The 25,810-nt window shown below is 40.9% G+C and overlaps 2 protein-coding genes and 1 long non-coding RNA gene across 6 annotated transcripts in view; all 3 read right to left on the bottom strand.

The window, feature by feature from the left end:
- The window catches only part of LOC115438515 (galactose-specific lectin nattectin-like), a 4,878-nt gene extending 3,503 nt beyond the window's left edge, over positions 1 to 1,375 (bottom strand). Inside the window, exons 1-6 of one of the 4 annotated variants that reach the window (XM_030162177.1) lie at positions 1,306 to 1,349; positions 1,131 to 1,227; positions 955 to 1,002; positions 678 to 710; positions 447 to 550; positions 154 to 273 (exon numbers count right to left, since the gene is read on the bottom strand). In XM_030162177.1, coding sequence (XP_030018037.1) covers positions 154 to 273; positions 447 to 550; positions 678 to 710; positions 955 to 1,002; positions 1,131 to 1,185 — 360 coding nt within the window. In that variant the 5' untranslated portion in view covers positions 1,186 to 1,227; positions 1,306 to 1,349. Of the gene's footprint in view, positions 1 to 153; positions 274 to 446; positions 551 to 677; positions 711 to 954; positions 1,003 to 1,130 lie in introns of all 4 variants that reach the window. The other 3 variants (XM_030162175.1, XM_030162176.1, XM_030162174.1) reach the window with 3 other exon arrangements.
- A 17,158-nt stretch (positions 1,376 to 18,533) lies between these two features.
- LOC115438527 (uncharacterized) lies at positions 18,534 to 22,183 on the bottom strand. Its single transcript, XR_003938094.1, has 3 exons — positions 22,173 to 22,183; positions 21,558 to 21,559; positions 18,534 to 18,717 (listed from the first exon to the last, which is right to left on the bottom strand). It is a non-coding gene; the product is annotated as an uncharacterized LOC115438527 (long non-coding RNA).
- A 146-nt stretch (positions 22,184 to 22,329) lies between these two features.
- LOC115438516 (galactose-specific lectin nattectin-like) lies at positions 22,330 to 24,517 on the bottom strand. Its single transcript, XM_030162178.1, has 8 exons — positions 24,430 to 24,517; positions 24,243 to 24,351; positions 24,067 to 24,114; positions 23,730 to 23,822; positions 23,499 to 23,602; positions 23,204 to 23,323; positions 23,000 to 23,111; positions 22,330 to 22,736 (listed from the first exon to the last, which is right to left on the bottom strand). Exons 2-8 carry the CDS (start codon positions 24,295 to 24,297, stop codon positions 22,663 to 22,665), a joined length of 606 nt encoding a protein of 201 aa, XP_030018038.1. The 5' UTR covers positions 24,298 to 24,351; positions 24,430 to 24,517; the 3' UTR covers positions 22,330 to 22,662.
- Positions 24,518 to 25,810: the final 1,293 nt, after the last annotated feature.

Here is a 25,810-nt window from a genome sequence, read left to right as displayed (position 1 = left end):
CTCCATGACACCAGTTTGCATAGTTGAAGCGTGTACCATCAACATTGAACCACTGACCATCCTAAAAGTCAATAGAAATGAATATGAAGTTGAATAGAACTGTGTTAATTTACAAACCAGCCAGACAGTTGGATTCAGATTATGGTTACATACTTCTTGCGCATCAGATCCTGCAATCCATGTCCGTCTGCCCCCCATCAAACTCATGGCCCAGCTGTTCTGATACACATTGTGAATAGACAGAAGGTTTCCTTTCATGGACAGGCAGTGATTCTGCAGAGAACACAGACAGAATATGTGGATATGGAAGAAAAGAAGAGCAATGTCAATGAAAACTATTGTGAAAAGTCTAAAACATAGAAATAAATACAACCACATTAGAAGAACAAAACAAAAACACAAAGGTAACGTTGAGAAGCATTTTCCATTCAGATCCTGTTGAATACCTGAGCATCAGTCCACTTCATTGGTGCATTCACAATCAAACAGCGACGTCCAAATTGTGTCCAACCAAAGGGGCATCCTGCTGCTCTCTTGACAACACTGTTCTCTGCAGACGACAAATACAGACCAAACTGTAGCAGCAGAACTGTTTTAAAGGTGAACCTTTGTTGTGTGTGGGATAAACTGTTTATAATGTGACTGAGCAAAAGTCTGAAAAAATAACAGAAGATTACTGTCTTCATCTGGTGATTCTGTCTCAGGTTCACCTTGGTTTTGTAAAAAGGATGAATACGTTAACAAATCAGAGACAGAAAAAGTGGATAAATACAGACATTTGATTCCATTCCCATTGTTCTGCTGTGTGTCTGTGTTCACAGTCACACACATTCCAAACAGAATTACATCCATGTCATTTCAGACACTTATCAAAGCACTCATCTGTCATGCACAGTGTTCTGATGAATATCAATTCAATTCAATATATTACAAAAAGTAGAAAAATGCACCCACTTCCTTCAGTTGGTTTGGCCTCAGGTCCAGGCTCTGGTTCTGGAAAACCTACAGGTTGATACCAGTTGACATTTGTTATTTGTGTTAAAGTCTAAACACATTAAATGTGTGTGTGCACATGTGAGTGTGTGTCCAGTCACACAAACACATGGAGGATCAGTCCGACTCATCAGTACCCTCTGACAGGACCATCATGGTTCCAACGAGGAGAAACACAACCAGCAACTTCATGATGATGATGATGCAGATGATGCAGATGTCCCAGATGAAGACCTTCAGTTCAGACAAACACATGTTAGTTGTGTGGATGTGAGTATTAGTGCAGTTTGAATTCCACAGTGGATGCCAAATCTGCTGCAGATTTCCTTCTCTTGTGTCTTCTCAGTGTCAGCCTGGAGCTTCAGTCTGAGGTGTTCAACTACACAAAGTCCACTTCTTATATACTGCTGTTGTGTGTGAAGTAACCAGGAACTGTGGACACACCAGAGGCAATTTCTCACAGACTGCAAGGGAAGCTCGACTTCCCCTAAAATTAATCAAATTAAATGGTCAAATATGTACAGTTGTGTTGACATTTCATTGACTACAAATGTGTTACAACTCATTCATCTCACAGACCAGTTCGTTCAGAATCAGCTTTATCACAAATCAACGGATCTGATGTTGTTCACTTCTCATACATTAGTGCTTTTCAATTATTTTCTGTTATGTCCCCGCTCGGAAGAAGAAAACATTTTGCACCCCCCACTCTCCACCACGACTATAAATAGTATCATTTGTCTACAAAATTGTTATAAGTGCACCTCTGCATAACATTGTATCCTTATTAACATTAAAGAAAACAAAAAAGAAAAAAGAAAGAAATATAGATCAACATACAACAAAGAATAACTTTATTAACATTGTTTTTTAGTCTGTAACAGAAAAGATTTAAAGTGCATGAATTTGCCTGAAATTAAAAAAAAAAAAAAAATTAAATCCTTACTTAAAATATAAACATTTTTTGACCAACTAATTGAACCATTTGATAATGAAAAATAGAATTAAATAAAATCAATAAATAATAATAAAACTCAAATTGATCAGCAACATTAACTCAGGAGCACAATATATAAAACACTTTAACCTACAAAATAAAAATGAATAAAACAATTTGTGCTGATTTTTGATTTTTTTTTTTTTTTTTTTTTTTATCAAATGAGGAAGTCAGGGTTAATGGCTACAATGAGCATGTTTTGCAGTGCACAGCTTTTCAAAGCAGGGTTTGAAGCATGATACTGCAACTCTCAGCTCCTGCTCAGTGTTTAACTGGGACCTGTACTTGGTCTTCAGTGCAGCAACAGCAGAGAAGCCAGTCTCACAAAGATAAGATGTTGCAAAAGGAAGAAGAATGCCCATAGCCTTCTGCCCTAAGAGTGGATACTGCCTGTCTACACTCAGCCAGAATTCATCCAGTGTCTGTGATGTGAACCTCAGTCTCAATGTGGAGTCAGACGTCATGTCAATGAACTGGGGCCTCATGTACAAAGCGTGCGTACACACAAAAACTTGGCGTACGCCCTTTTCCACGCTCACGTTCAGATGTATAAAGAGTGAAATGATCGTGGAAATGTGTGGTCCTCCACGCCAACTCCATAGCTGGCGTACGCACGTTTCTAGTGTTTTGGAACCATTGGAGACACTTAGAGGTGACACTGAGAAACTGTTAATAATGTGAAAAAGGTCATTCCTCTGATTGATGGGCACATCGGAGATACACAGATGAACAATGAACACATCGACACGTCATCCTACTGTCAGAGCAGCACATCCACCACCAGAACCAGAACCAACCAGAACCAGACCAACCCTGGACCCATCAATGCCAATCCTGCCCAGGAGGACATTCAGCAACAACCACATAAAGAGACAAGGACACAAAATTCACTGGTTGATAAATGCATTTAATGTAGTGTTCATGTCTGGGAGAACATTTATTAGTCGGTCCAGTCGCTCATTGACTCTGCCGACTGTCCTCACGATGTCCTAATGTGACTCGGGTCAGCATGGACCCATGCCGGACAGACGGACATCAGCAGTGGGCTGTGGCGGACCGGAGGATCAGCTAATGCCGGGGAGTCAACAGAAGCCTCTGTGACAGGAGGATGATACTGGGTCTGACCGTCTTCTGCCTCATTGTTGGAAAATAATAATGTGAGTGATTAAACATGAGTCAAAGTCTTTGATTTCCTCTTTGATTTCCTGACATGATTACGCATGAACCTTTTTCTTGTTTAACTGTGATCAGAGTATTGTATGACCTGTAGAATGAACTAATGTGTGAGTTACACAAATACTAAATATATATTTATCTTGGGGGTGATCCGCGTCAGCCCTGTGAGAAAAGTATCACCCACAGTATCGTCGACTTTCTGCTTTCTGTTTTGGCCTCCGCTTCGTGTCCATCTTGACATCATCATCTGATCACGCAGACAGGGGAATCCCAGAGGGAATCCCACCTGCGGACCATGTTTATACTGATTTGCATATTTAAATGTGGGCGTGGAGAGGGAGGAGTCAGGTACTCCAACATATGCGCTCAATTTCACGCTGATTGGGATGTATAAAGGAAGTGTACGTGGATTCGGGCGTACACTCAGTTTTATACATCTGGATTTTTTTGTGCGTTCGGACTTTTCTGGATTTGGGCGTACACCAGGTTTAGTATGAAATCTACGCAAGTCTTTATACATGAGGCCCCTGGTCCTCCTCTGCAGAGCTGAAACCAGTTAGAGCTGGTGCATTGAAAGGATCTCTCACCCAGTCATACTGGGAACTGTCTTCAGGGAAGCACTTTCTAAATATTCCCATCAGTGATGAAATATGCTGCGTAATATATGGAATCACTGAAGTGGCATCATAGTCAGTAGTGTCAACAAAGTCATGCAGGTTCTCGAATGAATCAGTATTTCCTTCATCAAGTCGCCTGCCCAGGATTGCAAACTTTCAAGTGAAAGAGCTGATCTTGTCTGTGACCTGAGGGAGGTGTTTATCTTTCCCTTGAAGCTGTAGATTTAGTTCGTTTAGCTTTCCAAAAATGTCGCTCAGGTAGGCCAGTTTCACCAGGAGGTTCTCATCACTAAATTTTTTTGTGACTTCATACTTGTGCTCCTGCTCCAAAAACATTCTTATCTGCTCTCAGAGCTCAAAAACTCAGGACAACACTTTTCCTCATGACGGCCACCTTGCTTCACTGTGAAACAGCACAGCTTGATGTTCAGCTCCCATATCCTCATAGATAGTAGAGAATACTCTTGTTTTTAGTGTTCTGGGGCCTCATGTATAAAGCGTGCGTACGCACAAAAACCTGGCGTACGCCCTTTTACACGCTCACGTTCAGATGTATAAAGAGTGAAATGACCGTGGAAATGTGCGGTCCTCCACACCAAGTCCATAGCTGGCGTACGCACGTTTCTAGTGCTTTGGAACCATTGGAGACACTTAAAGGTGACACTGAGAAACTGTTAATAATGTGAAAAAGGTCATTCCTCCGATTGATGGGCACATCGGAGATACACAGATGAACAATGAACACACCGACACGTCATCCCACTGCCAGAGCAGCACATCCACCATCAGAACCAGAACCAACCAGACCCAGACCAACCCTGGACCCATCAATGCCAATCCTGCCCAGGAGGACATTCAGCAACAACCACATAAAGAGACAAGGACACAGAATTCACTGGTTGATAAATGCATCTAATGTAGTGTTCATGTCTGGGAGAACATTTATTAGTCGGTCCAGTCGCTCATTGACTCTGCCGACTGTCCTCACGATGTCCTCTTGTGACTCGGGTCAGTACAGACCCATGCTGGTCAGATGGACATCTGCAGCTGGCTGTTGGACTGGAGGACCGGCTAACGCCGGGGAGTCAACAGAAGCCTCTGTGACAGGAGGATGATACTGGGTCTGACCGTCTTCTGTCTCATTGTTGGAAAATAATAATGTGAGTGATTAAACATGAGTCAAAGTCTTTGATTTCCTCTTCGATTTCCTGGCATGACTACGCATGAATCTTTATCTTGTTTGGCTGTGATCAGACTGTTGTATGACCTGTAGAATGAACTAATGAGTGACTAACACAAATACTAAATACATATTTACCTTGGGGGTGATTTGAATCAGCCCTGTGAGAAAAGTGTCACCCACAATATTATCGACTTTCTGCTCAGTCTCAGTTCGTCTCTTTTCTCCTTCCGCCTGTTTTGGCCTCCGCTTCGCATCCACCTTAACATCATCATCTGATCATGCAGACAGGGGAATCTCAGAGGGAATCCCACCTGCCCGCCCCATTTATACTAATTTGCATAATTGAATGTGGGCGTGGAGACGGAGGAGTCTGGTACTCCAACATATGTGCTCAACTCCACGCTGATTGACATGTATAAAGGAAGTGTGCTTGGATTCGGGCGTACGCTCAGTTTTATACATCTGGATTTTTTTGTGCATATGGACTTTTCTGGATTCAGGCGTACGCCAGGTTTCAGTATGAAATCCATGCAAGTCTTTATACATGAGGCCCCTGGTCTTTAAAAAATTTACCACACCTACAATGTCAGTCATAACCTCACTTACTTCAGAGGAAAGGTGCCTTGATGCCAGTTCTTCTCTGAGTATGACACAGTGTGTCCACTCAGCATTAGGTGAGGCCTTCTTTTTGAGTGCCTGAAGTCCTTTTCTCATCCCTGCCATGGTCTGTGCACCATCACTGCAAACACTAATGTAGTTCTCCCACTTTAGCCCATTCTCAGTCAGAAAGCAGTCCAGCATTTTGAATAACTCTTCAGCGGTGGCTCTGTCTCTGACATGTTTACAAAAAAATAGATCCTTACACAGAGAGTTTGTCATGTCAAAACGTCCATAAGAAATGAACAAACAGTCTTTGTTGCTGTCAGTTCCTTCATTGAATTGTAGGGCAAAACGTTTGTCTTTGAGTTTATCTACCAGCTGTTCTTTAAGATCGTCAAACAATGTCATTTACATGACTGGCAACAGTGTCATTGGACAGAGGGATAGTTTTTATTTTTGCAGCACTCGCATCATCCAGCATGACAGAGACCATGTCTACTGCTGCAGGCAGTATCAGCTCCTCTGCTGTTGTGTGGGGTTTTCATGCACTGAGCAATTTGGTATGCCACCTTATATGATGCTAACGGTGCTTGCTGGTTTACTGAAGTAGCATTCACAAAGCGGGATGATTGTTGGCAATATTTGGCACATTTTCGCTGACAAAACTCAAGCGGCTTATCAACGTATTTGGGGTGTAATGTCTGTAAGTGACGCTTTAATTTATTTGGCTTCATGCTGTCCGCTGCCAACATTTTTAGACACAGTAAACACACTGGTCTTTCCTCGTCTCTCACCGTAGTCACAGTGAAGCTAAGCACTACATACGCTTCGTCATATTTCCTCGTCTTAACTTTCGGGAGACTTTCGTTTGTCTTATTATCTCCATCTCTCTCCACCTTTCTTTTCATCCCTGTTAAATATTTTTTCATGGCGTCTCTTGAGGGTTTGTTCACTGCACTTCATATCTCCCTCTCTGTGCTGTGTACGTATTCTTGGTGCAAAAAAACCCGACACCATGGAGCTAATACTTCCTGCTCACACTCTGACAATGAGAGCGCCACTGCCATCTACTGTAGTGGATGTGCAATTACACTTTATTCTTGTACGACAAAAAAAAAAAAAAAGAAAAAAGCATGTTCCCAAGGGTCACACACGCCCCCCCAGCAGTGCACCTCGCCCCCCCCCCCCCCCAAGGGGGGCGCGCCACTATTTGAGAAGGATTGCCATACATTCCCATTGCACTGTTATTGTCATTCGATCTATGGTCAATGCATTTGCCCATAGACGCTCAGCGTCCATTCATGGAACAGTTTTTTTCATTGCCTCAGAACTGGACGGTAATTGGATAAATGCCACGATGTTATCCCACCCCTGGACGCTCAGCATCTCTGGGGGTGAATGGATCTGTGGGCGACCTGGGCTGGATGCCGAGCTTCCATGTGCTGATTGGAGAAGATCGATCCAAAGACTGAATCCCGTCTGATTGACAGCTATTTTGAGATCTACTCCTTCACTGACAGAGTTCACTTTAATACTGTCACACATTCTGCTGTGAAATTGAGAGAGAAACCACTATGAAATTACTTGTTCATTTCTGGCACTGTAAATAAAACACACTCATTGTACTTCCCTGTTTCAATTTAACAGAATTTCAACGTTTTGTTGTTTACTTGGTATGATAAGGTTACTGACAATTTTCTTAAAAAGGAATGGAGGGATGAATTTATGTTTAAATAACTTGACATGTTTTTTTTTATGTAAGTCGACAGTGAGCTTTCCCTGTCTGAAAGACCAGCAGCCACCACTGGGACACACGTTCTGACCATGTACACCCAGAGGGCAAACATGAATACACACATGCACAGATCATTTTCACTCATAAATACAACATTGGCTATTTTCTGGAAAGGACATGAAGTGAGCAAAAAGAAAAAAAGAAAAAGAATGAACTGAACTTCAGTTTTAGTGTGTGTGCTTTAATTCACCAACACCCAGATTCAGTTTCATGTCATCACTGATGTGTGTTTAACCTGCTCACTAACAGAACATTCAAGTTCCAGGAGGATTTACTAAGGAATGAAAATACTTCTCAAACAGTCTGAAGTGATTACTATCTGTCCGAATCACGTGAACATGGCTTTCATAGTGTTAAATTTCATGTGGACTGATTTAATTAATGATGGTGTTTGCTTAGTGTAGTGAAAAATATAGATACAACTCGATACAAATCAACCAGTTGACATTCTTTACGGTCTTGTGATTGGTATTATTTGAATGTACTTCCCTAATTCAGTTAGAACTGACTTGGGGAAGCCAGTTTTTCGCTTTGCCCCGCCCCCTCTGTCTGGAACACACTTCAAGAAGAGCCGAAAATGTCAGAACTCATGTCATTTCAAGCTTTTCTCTCCGTCTTATGGACAAGACAGTGAGAGTCAGTTGGAGAAATGCCTGTGTTTATAAATATCTGTGACCTCAAATCAATTTTTGCACTTTAGAAAAAAAAAAAAAACTATCTCACTTTTTGGTTATTACAATATTATTACTGTTGGTTTTAATTACTTGTTCCTACTTGTCAGTAAAACCTGTTTTCTTTCTTGGTGTGTGCTGCTGACCTCTGGGCCACATCACCCTCGTAAAAGAGATCTCGAACTCATTTTAATTCATGAGGATCAAACAGTGTATCCTTCAATATGCTGACCTACACAAACAGACACACGCAGTATTTCATTGGACCACTTTTTGATTCCATTAAAGTAGAATAACTTGATAGTGACTGGTTCTAAAACACCCCCCTGTTCATTTGAGGCCATCACCATCAGCTCCTCTCTCACTCTTCAGCCTAATAAGGCAAAGACAGAACTGAAGGATGAGTTGACATTTTATTAAACCCTCCTTCAATGACACAGCCACAATCACACACAAAACAACTTCTCTCTTCAGTTTATTTTTTGTTAAAAGGGAAGTAATGAAGCCCCTCATGTAATAGTTGTGTTACAAGTTATCAAGGCCTGGACCCAAATGCACGAGATAGAGACTGAAGGAACTTGATTTAGTATTTATTTACTCAGAAAATGAAGAACACAAAATATCTTCTCACATGTGGAATCAAAAACTAACAAACAGGTCTTCATAAGCGTGGAATCAAAAACTTACAATTGGAACTAGACAATGCACACAGCGGGGCAGGAGAAGGTTGAAGGAGATCTCGGCATAGCATGGCATGAAAGACGCACTGACAACAGACACGAGGAGAGGAGGGTATATAAAGAGAATGAGGAAATGAGCCCCAGGTGCAGATAATGTGTTTATGTTTATGTTCATGCATTTGACAGACGCTTTTTTCCAAAGCGACTTACAGGGGAAAACCAATTAAATCACTCAATCAATCAAATTTTATTTATATAGCGCCAGATCACAACAAAAAAGTTATCTCATGACACTTTATATATAGAGTTGGTCAAAACCAGACTCTAAGCCAATTTACAGAAACCCAACAGAATCCTCCAGGAGCAAACACTTGTGAGTGGTGACAGTGGAAGGAAAAACTTCCCTTTAACAGCAGAAACCTGGAGCAGACCCAGACTCCTGGAGGATGGACGACTGACAGGACCAGTTGGGGTTAAAGAGAGAGGGTAAAGAAAGAGAAAAAGAGAGAGCGATAGAGATAGAGAATGGGGGAGAGAGGGAGAAGGGGGGAGTAGGGGGAGACACATGGAGGCAGTTGAGGATAAGTGAGTGATGATGATGAAGGCAGGAGAGAGGCAGGACCACCGCAGCAGGTCCAGAGATAATCCTGGGAAAATCTGTCATAATCCTGGGAAAAACCTTATTAAAATATTTAAAATGGAATGTCTGACAGCGCTAGGACAGGAGGTGCTCTCGGAAGAGCTGGGTCTTCAGGAGCTTCTTGAAGATAGGCAGGGATGCCTCTGTTCTCGTAGTGCTCGGTAGAACGTTCCACCAACGTGGAACGACCCATGAAAAGAGCCTGGATTGTCTTGTGCAAGGTCTGGGGACCACCAGACAATGTTCCCCAGATGAGCGGAGTGGTCGTGGGGCAACATAAGCTTTTATCAGTGCACCTAAGTAGGTAGGAGCAGACCCATTGAGAATTTTGTAGGCTAGGATTAAGGATTTGAATTTGATGCGGGCAGCTATGGGTAGACCAGTGTAACTCAATAAGTAATGTGGTGACATGTGCCCTTTTAGGCTGATTGAAGACCAGACGCGCTGCTGCATTCTGGACCATCTGTAGTGGTTTGACAGCACAAGCTGGGAGACCTGTTAGAAGAGCATTGCAGTAGTCAAGACGGGAGATAACCATAGTCTGCACCAGGAGCTGGGTGGCCTGTTGGGTTAGGTATGGCCTGATCTTTCTTAGGTTGAACAGAGTGAAACGACATGATCGGGTGACAGAGGCAACGTGATCTGTGAAGGTCAACTGATTATCAATCATGACTCCCAAGTTTCGTGCTACATTGGTAGGAGCCAGAGATAAGGAGTCAGTACTGATGGAGATGTCATGTTGTATGGTTGGCTTAGCTGGGAAGACCAGCAGTTCAGTTCTGGACAGGTTCAGCTGAAGGTGATGGGCTCTCATCTATGCAGATATGTCAGAGAGACAATCTGAGATTGGCGCTGAGACGGTGGAGTCATCAGGTGGGAATGACAGATAGAGCTGGGTATCATCAGCATAGCAGTGATATGAGAAGCTGTGTGAGTGGATGATCTGACCCAGTGAGGTGATGTATATGGCAAAAAGGAGGGGGCCCAACACAGAGCCTTGGGGGACCCCCGTGGTGAGGCGGTGAACTGCTGAGGTGTGCGCTAGCCAGGACACTTTGAAGGACCGGCCAGTAAGGTAAGATTGAAACCAGGAGTGTGTATGGCCTGTGATGCCCATGTTCCAGAGTATGGATAACAGGATATGGTGATTGACAGTGTCAAATGCTGCTGAGAAGTCGAGTAGAATGAGTACTGAGGACTTGGCTGCTGCTCTAGCCTCTTTCAAGGCTTCTGTCACAGACAACAGAGCCGTTTCAGTGGAGTGGCTGATTTTGAAGCCAGATTGGGTGATGTCAAGGAGGTTATTTTGGGAAAGGAATTCTGTGACCTGTTTATCAAGGGAATCAGGGAGGACGCAGACAAGACAGACACAGTGCACACAAGCGAACGAAAACCCCTCACCAAAATAAAACAGGAAGTGAACTAACCCAACTAACATAAATTGCTAACACCGCTGAGGGCGGTGCATCACAGTACACCTCCTTCTAGGGACGGCTCCAGACGGACCTAAAGATGAAAAAAGCCCCCCACGAGGACCAGTGACCCCACAGAGGAACGGGGAATCCTGGCGATGGGGAATCCTGGCAAGGAATAGCTGTGCCAGGTATAAGGTCTATAGGACAGTCAAATTCATGGTGTGGAGGGAGTGAGGTTGCTCTAGCCTTGCTAAACACCTTCTCCAAGGGGTGATAGCATGGTGGTACACTGGTTAAGTCTGGTAGTAGGAAGAACAGTCCAGCGAAGCGGCTGACAATGTCCTAACCTCGGTGGAGGTGGCAGCTCACTCAGAGGTTTGCTCATGACATGAATTTCTACACCCCTCCCCCCATGCAGAAATAACACCTGTCGTCCAGTTCAGAGGTGGGTTGTGTTTCTTAAGACATGGAAATCCTAGTACTATGGGGTGTCTCGGGGAGTCAAACACATGGAAAGTAACACATTCAAAATGTTCTTTGATTCTCATAGGAATGGGAACTGTACGGTGTGTAATCTGAAATAATTCTATTCCAGTCAATGTGTGAGCGGACATGGGTTTGGTGAGAGCTATTAGCTCACTGTTCAGTTTTTAACAAGGGACCCATCTATTAAATTTTCATCCGCTCCCAAGTCAGTTAGTGCCTCCAAATCTTGACATTGTTCATAGATGTGGAAGGATACAGGAGTCAGTGTACGAGGAGGATACTTTGACAGTCTGTGGGTGCTTACTTGTATGGGATAGCAGTTAGAGTGTGATTTTCCTACCGGACATGAAGCTAACAGATGACCCAGTTTTCCACAGTAGTAGCATCGTCCCTCCTCCTGGCAACGCTGTCACTCTTCCAACGTGAGTCAAGTGCATCCTATCTGCATGGGCTCCTCTGGAGCTGATGAGTGGCGTCTCCCTGGGTTCCGGTGGAGAAGAGCTTGGTCGGTGGTCTTGGCGGCAATGTCCGTCAGGGGCAAAGCTGGCATTTGTAGGCCTCGTGATGCTGCTCCTTCTCCCTCTCTCGTAGATGGAAATCCAGGCAGGTGGCAACATCGACCAGAGAATCCAGGTCAGGTGGATCTTCGAGCGGAGCAAGCTGGTCTTTGATTGATTCGGACAACCCTCTGCGGAATGCGTCTCTCAGAGCCAAATCATTCCACCCACATCTGGATGCCACCGACCAGAAACGAACGGTGTAATTCGCCATGCTGAGCTGCCCCTGCTGGAGATTCTCCAGTGTACGGACCGCTTCTCTTTCTGGCGCTGGCCAGTCGAAGACCTTGCGCAGGGCAGAGAAAAACCTCTCAGCTGAACTGTCGGATGAAAAGCCTCGACCCCACTCAGTAGTGGTCCACTCGGCTGCTTGTCCCGTGAGGTGGGATATGATAAAAGCAAACTTAGTGGGCTCAGAGTCATAGACATGAGGCATGAGTTTAAAATGGAGCTTGAACTGAAACTGGAAGGTACGGCAAACCCTGATCTCAGCAGAAAACTTGAAGTGAGTCGAGGCGGCGAAGCATGGTCACCTCTGGGTGCAGGTGATGGGGCTGCAGGAACGGCGACAGCAGGAGGGGCAGCTGGCGTGGGCGAAGCTGAACTTCCTGACTCAGCTCTGGATTCGAGGTGGGTGAGCACTTGTTGCATGGTTTGGGTCAGCTGCTGAATCTGATTGTTCAATCCTTCAATCAGATTTTATTTATATAGTGCCAAATCATAACAAACGTTGTCTCATGACACTTTACATATCGAGTTGGTCAAAACCAGACTAAGCCAATTTACAGAAACCAACAGAATCCTCCAGGAGCAAACACTTGTGAGTGGTGACAGTGGAAGGAAAAACTTCCCTTTAACAGCAGAAACCTGGAGCAGACCCAGACTGAGGAGGATGGACGACTGCCTTGACCAGTTGGGGTTAAAGAGAGAGAGTAAAGGAGGAGAAAAGAGAGAGCGATAGAGAGAGACTGGGGGAGAGGGGGAAAGTAGGGGGAGACACATGGATGCAGTTGATGCTAGTGATGTGTCGGACGCGAACGAAAGCCGGCTCTTGGACGTGAACAACAGGAGCCAGTTCCTGATTGGGAGCCGCTCTGCACCCCCCCCCGCCCCCCCCCCTTTTCTCTTCAAGCCACATTTGATTGGTCAAAATGTGTGCAGGACAAAAATCTCATACAGAGCTGGCTCCACAAACAACCTGCACAGGCACATGAGAACTGTTTATCTACAATGCAATTGGAAGAAAAAAGACAAGCAAGTGAATGTGATATTAATGAAGGTGTCAGTGTGTTTACTGCAACTGCTGCTGCTACTGCAGTATATACAACATCGCTATAAAAGCTAAATATATTAGTTCCATAGATGTTCTAGTTCAGTTATCTGTGCATCAGCTAGTGATTGGAATTCCGGCTCTTTTTAGAGAACCGGCTCTTTTGGCTCAGCTCACTAAAAAGAGCCGGCTCTTTCAGCTCCCAAGTGGCTCCTCAGATTTTCTGGTGCTTAAATTAATTTATTACCAACAATAATGCAACGTTATGAGCAATATGAATTACTAATGTAAAAAACAAAAGCACTATATTAAATGTTTATTATATAAATACACCTTTATTTATACACTCTACAGATTGATTTTAAAAAAAATTAGAAAGTGCACAAAGAAACGCTTAACTATTTCCAAATGACCTTTAATAACTTTTAACTATTTTAAACAAAGAAATGAAGATTTCAATCAAGATCTTTTTATTACAGTTTTCTCAGAATAATAAAAGTGCAGTGCTGAATGGTCATCAAAGAAATCCCAAGTAAGCATAGGTGTAAATTAAACGCAACGAGCACCATAGAAAAAAAAATAAAAAAAAATAAAAACCACAAACGAAAAAAAAAAAGCAAAGCAGAGCAAACAACAAACTACATAAAATAATCCCTCCTCAGTCATTGCCAGTGCACTAGAAATAATAATAAGGGGTCACTATCATGACAAAAACCTACGCAAGGAGTAAGTATGGAGTAAGCAGCATTATTCAACTGCACTTAAAAGTCAAGCATTTCCAGCAGGGGTGTCCAAACTTTTTTTCAAGAGGGCCGGATCTGATAATGTGGACATTGCCAGGGGCCAGCGGTCCCTTCAGACATTTTTTAAACAGTAAAAATTACATATAAATGCGCTGTTCTACAACAATTTTATTTTCATTGTCACAATATCATTTTTTTTAAATGGCAATGTAACCAAATCTAAGCCACTCAGGTGTGAACAAATTAAAAAAACAAAACAAAACAGTTCTGCCTTCCTTTCACATCTGGAGTCAGATAACATAGAGCAAACTGTATAGAGTATCTTAAACTTCCAAGTTGATAAAAATCTTAACCCCACATTCATTTTAAACATGACTTATATGAGTAATCATTACTCATATATTACTCAGTAATGCAAAGTCTGTTAACATTTCAGATGAAAACATATGACTCTTACTCTTGTCTTTCACAAAATCATTCAGAAAGTAATATTTTGTGTCACATCTACAAGTACAGAACACCAGCAGTTACAGGCAACTAACCTGGCAACTTGGTTGCCTGCCTTGGTGGTGAATTCATTGAACTCACAGGTTCACATGAAGAGTCACTGTTGTGAGTTTAAAGCAGCTTGAATTTGCTTCACTTTTTCAGAACGCTCACTCCCTGCTAGCTTGTCGTATGCGTTAGCATGTTTTGTCTGCTCGTGTCTCTTTACATTGAATTCCTTAAACAAGGCAACAGTCTCTTGACAAATTAGGCAAACACAATCACCTCGATTTTCAGTGAAAAAAAATTGTAATTCCCATCTCTCCTGGAAGCGGCGGCCCTCACTGTCAACTTTCGGTTTTTTTATTTACAGGCGCCATGGTTAGAAATTAGCGAAAAAGGTTCACGGCAAAGTCACAGAGCCAGATAGAGTTAGTGGTGCTGCCACCATGAGGTGAAAGGAGAAACTTCATTTTGAACCTTTTATGATTCATGGACTCGGTTCAACAGTCCAAACGGGCCATAAATAATATAATATAAAACCCAAGCTGTGGGCCGTATAAAATCTGACCGCGGGCCGTGATTGGCCCCCGGGCCGGACTTTGGACATGCCTGATTTACAGGGTCTGGAATGTTTTTAGGAAGGGGCCCAGGGCCGGACTGAGACTCATTTTCAGCCCTGGAGTTTCATACCTCAGACCAGCCCACTTTAGATCACGACCAGTTATTACTAAAATCATGGAATTCTAACCTTACATGTTAGGTCTACACACTGTTCTGCAAAGCCTTGTAACTGAGTGTATTTTCTAAAATATTTCCAATTCAGTACAAGTAAAGGTTGCTTCACAATGTGGATTTATTTCAACAGTGAGTGCACATCCACATCTCCAACATTATTATTCCTCACAACACAACAATAACAGAATCTATATTTTTGTTCTTATAAGTATTAACATTTTTCAAACCTTTAAAATGTTTGAAATGAAATAAAAGAATATATAAAAATATTAAATAAAAAAATAATACAAAAAATAAAGCTTGCTGCACTTTCTAATAACTCTATCACTCTTGTATCCTCTGCAACAAAAGATTTCCATCACAACTTACTTGCGGTTTGTTCCATCTTTGCTATTGAAAACTTTTGGTATATTGATATTAGGGGTTTGATGAGGATGATAAGAAAAAATGTCTGTATATCCTGTGACTGAGGGCGGGCAAAGCAGTCAAAGCTAACAACAGACTCTTCTTCATCTGTGTCATTTGTGCCTAGTGGTTCAGGGTTGTGCTGCTGAGCTGCTCCTCTGTCATCAGTAGACTCTGCTCTCCCTTTCACACTTCCTCCAGTTTCCCTAGACTCGCCTGCACCTTTATCACAATAAAAAATAATATCTACAGACATTTGGACTGAACCAGTTCAGATATTTACATTGGCAAAATATGCAGGTTTATTTAATATTACTTTATGCTATTGCCTTTCAGTTGTGGGCTTTGTGTATTTACTGTCTCACTTTTAATAATAAAAAATAAAATGGGTCAGGACTATGGTTTGGGTCTAGAAAGTGGTTTTACTGGAACTACTGCTTGTTGACACAGTCTGTTCCAACAGCTCACCTTCTCCTTCCATCCTGACAGGAACAATCCCCTCATCACTACTGGCTCCTGGCTCTGCTTCTGACACTAAAGCACAGTTTCAAAATGCTCAGAATTCTCAGCACAAATCTTCTATTTCCAAAGCCTTGGTGTCAGTTTCATTCATGTAGTGCTGAATCATCTCAGAGCCCCTTTCATACTGAACAGGCCTACACCATACTCTTCATTGGAGCCTATTTCTAGCAGTCCTACCTGCCCACTCTGGACTTGTGGGCTCATGGCTGCTGTCTGCTGCTGGATCTGCTTTCTGACTCTGAGGAGCTACAAGACAAAGTTTCCCAGTTCTGTGGCGTCGCATCATACTATTATTTAAAATGCATAACGTTATGTTCCATGCCACAATGCCACACAATTCACTGACTCCATAATTAACTAACTTTAAAGGTGGTTTACCCGGTTCATCGTCCTCATTAGTTGTTTCCAGCCCGGAGGCCGTTTTTGTGAAAAAGCTGCCGATTTTGTCACATTTGGCTGCGTTTGCTTCCAGAGCTTTCCTCTTTTTAATTCTTGCCTTCTCCACACCACCCTTGTTCTTTCTATTCTCCATGTTTCAAACAGTAAACACAGCTGAGCATCCACAGCCTACAGAGCACAGATGGTCTATGCTCCACAGCTACAGTACAGAGCTACTAACCGTATGCAAGGACAGATTACGTCAGGTCATGGTGCGTCTGCGTCTGCTTGCTAGTACAGCGGTTGCAGTTTACGTGATCAACCCAGTGCTATGACTTATTTTTCTTTGAAGGTTGTCACTATATGTGTTTTTTGCATCTGGAATGTAATTATTGACAGCTTACCCAGCCCACTGAGGATTGAAGGAAAATTTTCATTTTTCAAAATTGTGTATAAAAAAATGAGGTGTACATACACTACTAATAAGGCGATATTTCCAGCAGAGCAGACCCTCCAATTATTGGTCCTTAGGATCAAAATTAACAAAAAACAAAAACAAAAAAACAAATAAAAAGTATGGCAGACCATGTCAGGTTCAACCCATTTTTGAGACTTTGGCTCCCCGACGACAGTCACGTGTTGTGAGGACAGCACAGGATTTTTTGGTGAAATCCGATTTTTTTGTGTGCTGGTTCATATTCCACATTAAATGCAACTTCTATCAGTTTTGAGTCTGAACTGAATGTGACCCTGAAGTGACCCACATGCACAAAAGAGGTCCTGATGGAACACATGACCACACAGACACACACTGTGTTTACGGAAGTAACACTCCTGGAACGCAGAATTCTGACATTTGTTGCATTTCAATGACATAAAGGTCAGATAAAAGTCAGCAGGTCGTTCAGACTGAAGTCTCATTGCAAAATATCGGATACATATTAGATTTAGGACCACATATGACAGTGGCCTGGGCCGGATTTGAACAAATCGGATTAGTGCCGTTCAAAGTGTTTCTAACAGATTAGATACAGGTCACATATGGGCAAAAAAATCGGATTTGGTTCTCATTTGCCTGCAGTTTGAATGGAGCCTAAGGCTACGTTCAGACAGCAGGTCTTAATGCACAGTTCAGATTTTTTTGTGAAATTGGATTTTTTGTGTGCTCGTTCATATGACAAATTAAATGCGACTTCTATCAGTTCTCAGTATGAACTGAATGTGAGCCTGAAGTGACCCACATGCACTAAAGAGGTCCTGACGTAATACGTGACCACGCAGACACACACTGTGTTTACAGAAGGAAATATGGAGGCATCTGGTATCAGTGTGTGTGTGGCACTGATAAAGTTTCCCTCCAACTGAAGTCAGCACCATTACAGTCAAATAATTCTAAGTGGAAGATTAAAGTAAATGGGGGAAAAAAATGATTTTAAAAATTCTAGTGCTGGGCAGCAATGAAAATTTTTAATCGCAATTAATCGTGTGGATTTCTGCAATTAATCCCGATTAATCACAGTTATATGGGGGGGGGGGGGGGGTTGCCGGCATCATTTGCCATTTTAAATACCACATTACAACCCCCCCTCTATGGGATTCAATCCCACAAACAAAAGTAATCTAAATTAATAATCTTACTTAAACCTTTTCAATGCAAGTAAGGGTGAAAAACCTGACAAGTGTTCTTATCAGGAAAATTCCCTTATGACCCCCAGACTCGCAATTTTTGTAGTTTTGCATATATATAGAGATTATAGATTATGGGCGATCACTCATGGCTTGCATTGAATATACCTTGGTTGATATAGACAAATACAAATTGCCATACAGTTACCGATTAAGTAGAATTGTAAAATATATTGCCTTTAATACCAGTTTCTATTACAGTGTGTGTGGTGTGTAATTACTGGAGTATACCAGAATGTAACATATTGTACTGTGAACCAGGATTATATTGTCATATACCTGTAACAAAAAATTGTAACATAGGCAAAATTGTAACACATGATTAACTGTATTAACTGTATTTTCTTGTATACATATATGAACCACAGTTGGATATGAGAGTTCAGTCCAAGTCCAAATCTTCACAGGCGCAGGTGGCTATGAGTTCACAGTACAGTCAACTGAGCCTCGTGCACAGATGTCGACAGTGGTGAGACAAAAAGTCACTTTCTCCACTCCCATTCGTTCAACAACAGTGTTTCACAGCTTACCTGTGTCCATAGCGTCGTTGTCAGGAATGGGAAACACATCCAGATGCTCAATCACAACCTGTGCCAACTGTGTCTCAGCCTCCCGTGCAGCCTCCATCATCGTCACCTGTCGAACAAAACCTCTGTCAGAATGGATATGATGCAACAGACTAAGAAATTATCATTAAAGTATCAAGTATTCAGTTGAGCATCCAATTTAAACCTATTGAAGTTTCCTGAAGTTTCTTGACTGGTTATGTTTAACTGTTTTCCAAACACACCAACTGTGTCCGTCTCAACTCCACCATCTGAAGACATTTAAAATGACTGACAGGAGTCTTAAACCCACTAATCAGTACTAATACTAATAAACCAAATAATATGTGATGTTCAGTTGTTCAAAGCAAGCAAAGGGGGCCCTCTAGTGGTGGGAATAAATTGCACTAACATATGTTTTGTCCTTGGTGTTACCGTAGTCAGTTCAGACATAAGAAGGAACTAACAGACATGTTTCTTTCACTCTGTTTGTATGGCCCCAAAAAACATTTGTGAGTATTTTATGTTCAGTTGTTGTAAAAATGAACTGTATGAAATATCTCTGATGTGAACCTTTGTTGCTGGATAAAAAGATGTTGTAAATCTTAAATTAATCTGTAAATGCTAATTGTTAGCGTGTCAATGGATTTTCTCATTCAAGTTAGCATCGAGCTAGCAATCTTTTCCCCATTCATTTAAATGTATAATGCCATGTAAATGTATTAAGGCAGTGAACAGAACTCAGACATATTTTGTTTGTAGGTTGCAGTTTTACAGTGAGTCTACAGTAACAGATTTGGATAGAAGTTTTGGGTGTCCGGCCTTCCTTGGTAAACCTGTTGTCTATCTGCCGAGCTAATCGCTACACGCACACAAGCAGAAGAATGGGAGTTAGAATAAAATAGCATTAACGGGAGATAAAAATAAAAAAAAAATTGTGAGTGTTATTTAATGAATGAGTAAACGCGATAACAATGCGTTAACTTGCCCAGCCTAAAAAAATTCCTAAAAAATTGGCACTTTGACCTACTTTTCCCAAAATGTAATCACATCTATTCTGGGTCACTGGTAATCTATAAACCCAATTTGGAATGAATTCAACCAATAGTTTTGCTAAAGTGTTACTAAACAAACTGAACCTAACACATTACCCCTTGTCTCAAACACAGAAGGAAAAATAAGTTTGGAAAAGTAACTTCCCAGTGTACTTTATGATGTTATTTCAACCTGTTCACTTCAGATGACAATCCCTGTCATTGTGATTGATGGTAAATAAACATTCTTAATGGTTCAGCTGCAGGGTATTTGTTTTCGTATGTGTGCCTCAGTTCAGTAATGTCCACATTCAGTTTCATGTCATCACTGATGTGTGTTTAACCTGCTCACTAATAACACATCCACTTTCATCTAGTATTTTTTAATGAATGAAAATCCTTCTTGGTTTTGCTCCACGTCACAGTCTTAAGTGTTCAGTGTCAGGGCTAAGAATGGTACTAATGTGACTTTCAGTCCTAGCATGGTAGACATCATAGACTTCTGTTAGAGCTGAGGTCAGATTAATGGAGGAACATTTGAAATATGAACCACCACATGACTTCTGATGACGGGGCTTTGACACATGGGTGGGAATATTTCAGATCAACTCAGTGACTCCGACACTCTCATCAGTGTATTCATGTACCTTCAGTCACAGGTGAATCTCATATTTCTTTTTAACCAGATTGTTCATTTGTTGTCACTATTTAGTAAAACTGAAGTGTAACTGTGAAAATACCTGTTTTGTGTTCTTTCAATATGCCCATGATGTACTTTTAGAAATATTCTGCTTTAAAATATAATTCTAATGTGGTTTAAAGCAGGTTCTGTTGACATCAGGAATTATTCTTGTATATATATATTTTTTATTACTGAAACAGACCCCCCCCCGAATCTTTTTTTTGTTAACTACTTAAAATAATCTAAGTCGAATTACAGTTTTGACATTGGGTCAGTACTGTACTACGCCAATAGATGGCGCTGTAATCCCACTGTGGATTCACGATGGAGCCTTCAGATATGCGTTCCGCTCATGCGCAGTTCAGTATTAAATGAGCAGTGACTGAAACAACGCACTAACTTTTGGTCCTCGCTCATTAATCCACAGGTATGTTCAAACTTGTTTTTCTATGGTCAGCTCCACTGAATATCTAATGTTAGTGCTTCGTAGCGTGTTCCGTAGAGTTTTAATAAGGTTTCGAGATGTATTTCGCATACAGAGAGGTTATTTTTGTCAGTCTATGTCCCGGCTGCGACCGCCATCTTGTCCAATTACCTCCGTGAGTTTGTGTTCTCCACAGAGTTTTGTAAATGTAAGTTACAGACATTACCTTAAGGTAACATAAGAAACCTTTTGTAAACATTGTTTATGGATTAAAGCCAGTTAGCCGTGAGTAAAAGATTTTCCATATGTAAGTTAGTTTCACTTTCACTCGCTTGTTAACCGGCCGTTGTCGGCCATTTTATCAGACAGTTAAGTACAAGTCTAGCATTCAGTTGCTCGTCAACCGGTTGTTCTGTTGTCGCGCCATTTAGTCAGACAGTTAAGTGCAAGTTTAAGACAGTGTTGTGTAAATGTTGCAGAAAGGTTTTGTAACCATCATGTGTGTAGTATGAGTGTTATTGTATTGTATGTGTTAAAGTATGAGTGAATGTAAGTATTTGAGTTCAGTAAATGTGTTTTTTGGGTAATATTATTTCTGTACAGTTTCATATTATAATTGAGTCAATTCTTATTTATGTGGAATATAATTTAAATTATTTTGAGTTCATGTGCACCTAATTCACTTTAGGTTTGATATGGTTTATTGCCAATTAGATTTTTACATTGATTTTGTTTGTGTAATATATTTTTGTGTAGATGTGGATAATGAACCTTAATCCTTTCATGCATGAATTATGAGAACCTAAATCGAGATTTTTTCCTTTGTGTTGTTACTCCTCTTTAGGCAGGAAAAAAACAATGCTACTGAATTTTTTTTTTTATGAACCTATTTTTCCTGAAATTACAAAGATGTCCACTCAACTGGACACCATGCATTGAATCTTTGAAGCAAAGAAACATGTATTTAAAACCCATTATTAGAAAGTGATATACTGTGTGAAAACTATGAAATAAAATTTTTCATTCTGCTAATCTGATGTTTCTCATATCTTAACTTACTTTACTACTAGTTATTACTAACTTCATGGAGACATAATATGAAAAAAAAACCTTTTTGATTAAAGAAACTGTTAATTATAGTCTAATAAGAATTAGCAATTGATTTAAAACCTGTTAGTGCAGATCAGGTTTATCAATAACAGCAAAGTTACAGTAATGGTATGAATTGCAGTGTTTGGGAGGATGCATGTGTCCACTGTGTTGGCTGATATGGAACTGAAACAACAAAACTCATGAATATACAAGAGAACAGCTGTGGAATAACTGTCCGCTGGAGTGACCAGTATGCATGAAAGGGTTAAAGCAAAAAGCTTTCAGATAGCATACATGACGGAGATGTAACTGCGTTTTATGCAGTTTATTCAATATTAAATGAGCGGTGACAGGAACAACACACTAATTTTTGGTCCTCTTATTAATCCACAGTCCACACACTCATTTTATTGGCTGCACAGTGCACCCTTGCCTGTGTAACCTTTGCTGCCGGTCCAGATTTCCCCTTAGGTCTGGTGCCGGTAACATAATGAAAACTCAGAAACCATCTTGTTTCAATGCTTAAATCCTTTTAATCATGCATGACTGAAGAAGAACAGAATCAGAATGAAGTTGAGCTAAAAGCATCTTTTCAGAACCGTTCAATCTGCTCTTTTATGAGACACCAGGTCCTAAAGCAGTCCACCTACAGTTCACATTTGACTTGTCGCTTCTTTCCATGTGTAGCGTTACAGCGAGAAAAGAAAAGAAATACAGGTTTGATTTCAAATATCAAGTCACCAGTTTATCTATGAGACTGATGACACAGACAGACCGATGTACAAACTGTAGACACAAACACACTGCGCTGACTGGTTGTGATTTCACTTCATGCCTCTGTGTTTGCTCAGGGATTCACTTTTCTGGCACAGATGGAATGAAGGCGAACCGAACAAGACAGATCATTCCAGCACTTTTGATCTGGAAGTCCCAAACACAGTAACTGAGTCAACATCTGTACACAAACTACACAACAGTTACACAACTCTGACTTGAACTTTAGCACAGAACCAACACATGATTTATCCTGAAAGAAAAACAGTTTCTCTCTAAAAATCTTGAACATATTTGTAGAATGAACCGACTGAATGTTGCCATCAGAACAACATGATGATTTATCAAATATTTATTGTGAATAGATGATTATTTTTCTTTTAATACATAGGTAGTGTGTCTTCCTTTACCTGAATAGTTAATTTCTGCACAGTGCTCTTGGCCACCGTGGTTGTTTGGCTCTCCATGACACCAGTTTGCATAGTTGAAGCGTGTACCATCAACATTGAACCACTGACCCTCCTAAAAGTCAATAGAAATGAATATGAAGTTGAATAGAAATGTGTTAATTTACAAACCAGCCAGACAGTTGGATTCAGATTATGGTTACATACTTCTTGCGCATCAGATCCTGCAATCCATGCCCGTCTGCCCCCCATCAAACTTACGGCCCAGTTGTTCTGATGCACACTGTGAATAGACAGAAGGTTTCCTTTCATGGACAGACAGCGACTCTGCAGAGAACACAGACAGAATATGTGGATATGGAAGAAAAGAAGAGCAATGTCAGAGGAAAACTATTGTGAAAAAGTCTAAAACAGAAAATAAATACAACCACATTAGAAGAACAAAACAAAAACACAAAAGGTAACGTTGAGAAGCATTTTCCATTCAGATCCTGTTGAATACCTGAGCATCAGTCCACTTCATTGGTGCATTCACAATCAAACAGCGACGTCCAAATTGTGTCCAACCAAAGGGGCATCCTACTGCTCTCTTGACAACACTGTTCTCTGCAGACGACAAATACAGACCAAACTGTAGCAGCAGAACTGTTTTAAAGGTGAACCTTTGTTGTGTGTGGGATAAACTGTTTATAATGTGACTGAGCAAAAGTCTGAAAAAATAACAGAAGATTACTGTCTTCATCTGGTGATTCTTCATCTGGTGATCCATCATCTGGTGATTCATTATCTGGTGATTCATCATCTGGTGATTCTGTCTCAGGTTCACCTTGGTTTTGTAAAAAGGATGAATACGTTAACAAATCAGAGACAGAAAAAGTGGATAAATACAGACATTTGATTCCATTCCCATTGCTCTGCTGTGTGTCTGTGTTCACAGTCACACACATTCCAAACAGAATTACATCCATGTCATTTCAGACACTTACCAAAGCACTCATCTGTCATGCACAGTGTTCTGATGAAAATCAATTCAATTCAATATATTACAAAAAGTAGAAAAATGCACCCACTTTCCTCAGATGATTCGGCCTCAGGTCCAGGCTCTGGTTCTGGAAAACCTACAGGTTGATACCAGTTGACATTTGTTATTTGTGTTAAAGTCTAAACACATTAAATGTGTGTGTGCACATGTGAGTGTGTGTCCAGTCACACAAACACATGGAGGATCAGTCCGACTCATCAGTACCCTCTGACAGGACCATCATGGTTCCAACGAGGAGAAACACAACCAGCAACTTCATGACGATGATGATGATGCAGATGATGCAGATGATGCAGATGTCCCAGATGAAGACCTTCAGTTCAGACAAACACATGTTAGTTGTGTGGATGTGAGTATTAGTGTGGTTGGAATTCCACAGTGGATGCCAAACCTGCTGCAGATTTGCTTCTCTTGTGTCTTCTCAGTGTCAGCCTGGAGCTTCAGTCTGAGGTGCTCAACTACACAAAGTCCACTTCTTATATACTGCTGTTGTGTGTGAAGTAACCAGGAACTGTGGACACACGTTTCGTCTTTTTTTTCTTTTTTTTCCAACCTTTGCTTATTTGGAGTTTTATACAAATTGGGCAATACAAACATTGTATCATATGTGACATCCGTTGAAAATAAATTGTTGCACAATTTCCATTTTTTTTTTTTTTTTTATACATGCAAGCAAACACAAGAACAAGAACAAGTACACCAACCTTGTCCATTAATAAAAACACACAAAACAAAGAACAACAAAAAAAAAGATCTTGAAAGGTTCACATTTAGAATATCGATGCAGTATGTGTTACACAAGGTGCATCACTGAATAGAAAAAACAAAAAAGAGGACCAGGTGGAAAAATTACCATAAAGGTCAATCTGGAACAAAAGAGAAATTTGTTTTCCTGTAGTTGAAACAAAGGATTCCAGATCTGTGAAAATTTATCAGCAGAGGCATAAAGTGTCATTCTAATTTTTTTCTAATTTGAGAAAATATAGGACGTCTCTGAGCCAGTGAATAAAGGAAGGGGGCTGTGGTGATTTCCATTTCAGGACAATTACCCTTCTCGCTAGAATAGTTATAAATGCAAGAGAACTACTTTCAGAGGTGGAGAGGGAAGGTATCCCGACAAAAATCCCAAATAGGGCACTCAAAGGCTTTGGATTAATTGTCCGACTAATTACATTAGAGATGATGGAAAAACTTCGGTCCAAAAGTCAACAAGCTGCGGACATAACCAGAATGTGTGAATAAGATTACCCAGGGATTGATGACATCTGTCACATTCTGGAAATATGTTATTATACATTTTAGATAGATGAGATTTTGTACAGTAGATGCGATGGACTAGTCTGCACTGTATAAGACAGTGCTTTGCACATATGGATGATCTACGTACCCGCTTTGAGATTAAAGACCACACGTCATTTGATATAGTATCCCCCAGATCCTCCTCCCAGACAGTTTTAACTGAATTAAGAGAGTCTGAATGTATAGTTGATATTTGATTCTAAACGAATGAAATGGACCCCTTCAAATTAGAAGCGGGCGAAAGCAGGGAATCCAATGTGGAGTCTTCAGGTAGATTAGGAAATGTAGGAAAATTACTATGAACAAAACTACAAACTTGTAAATACCAGAAAAAATGTTTTGGGAGAGAATATTTGTTTGTAAGTTGTTGGAATGAAGCAAAATTATTATTAACAAACAAATCTTTAATTTTCCATATACCTAGATTTGACCAAATTGAAAAGTCTTTGTCAGTTAGAGACGGAGGAAATACA

This window comes from Sphaeramia orbicularis, chromosome 18 (genome assembly GCF_902148855.1).
Source record: "Sphaeramia orbicularis chromosome 18, fSphaOr1.1, whole genome shotgun sequence".
Classification (NCBI taxonomy): domain Eukaryota; kingdom Metazoa; phylum Chordata; class Actinopteri; order Kurtiformes; family Apogonidae; genus Sphaeramia; species Sphaeramia orbicularis.
The sequence above is the reverse complement of the archived record's forward strand: the minus strand, read 5'-3'. Positions and strand labels throughout refer to the sequence as shown.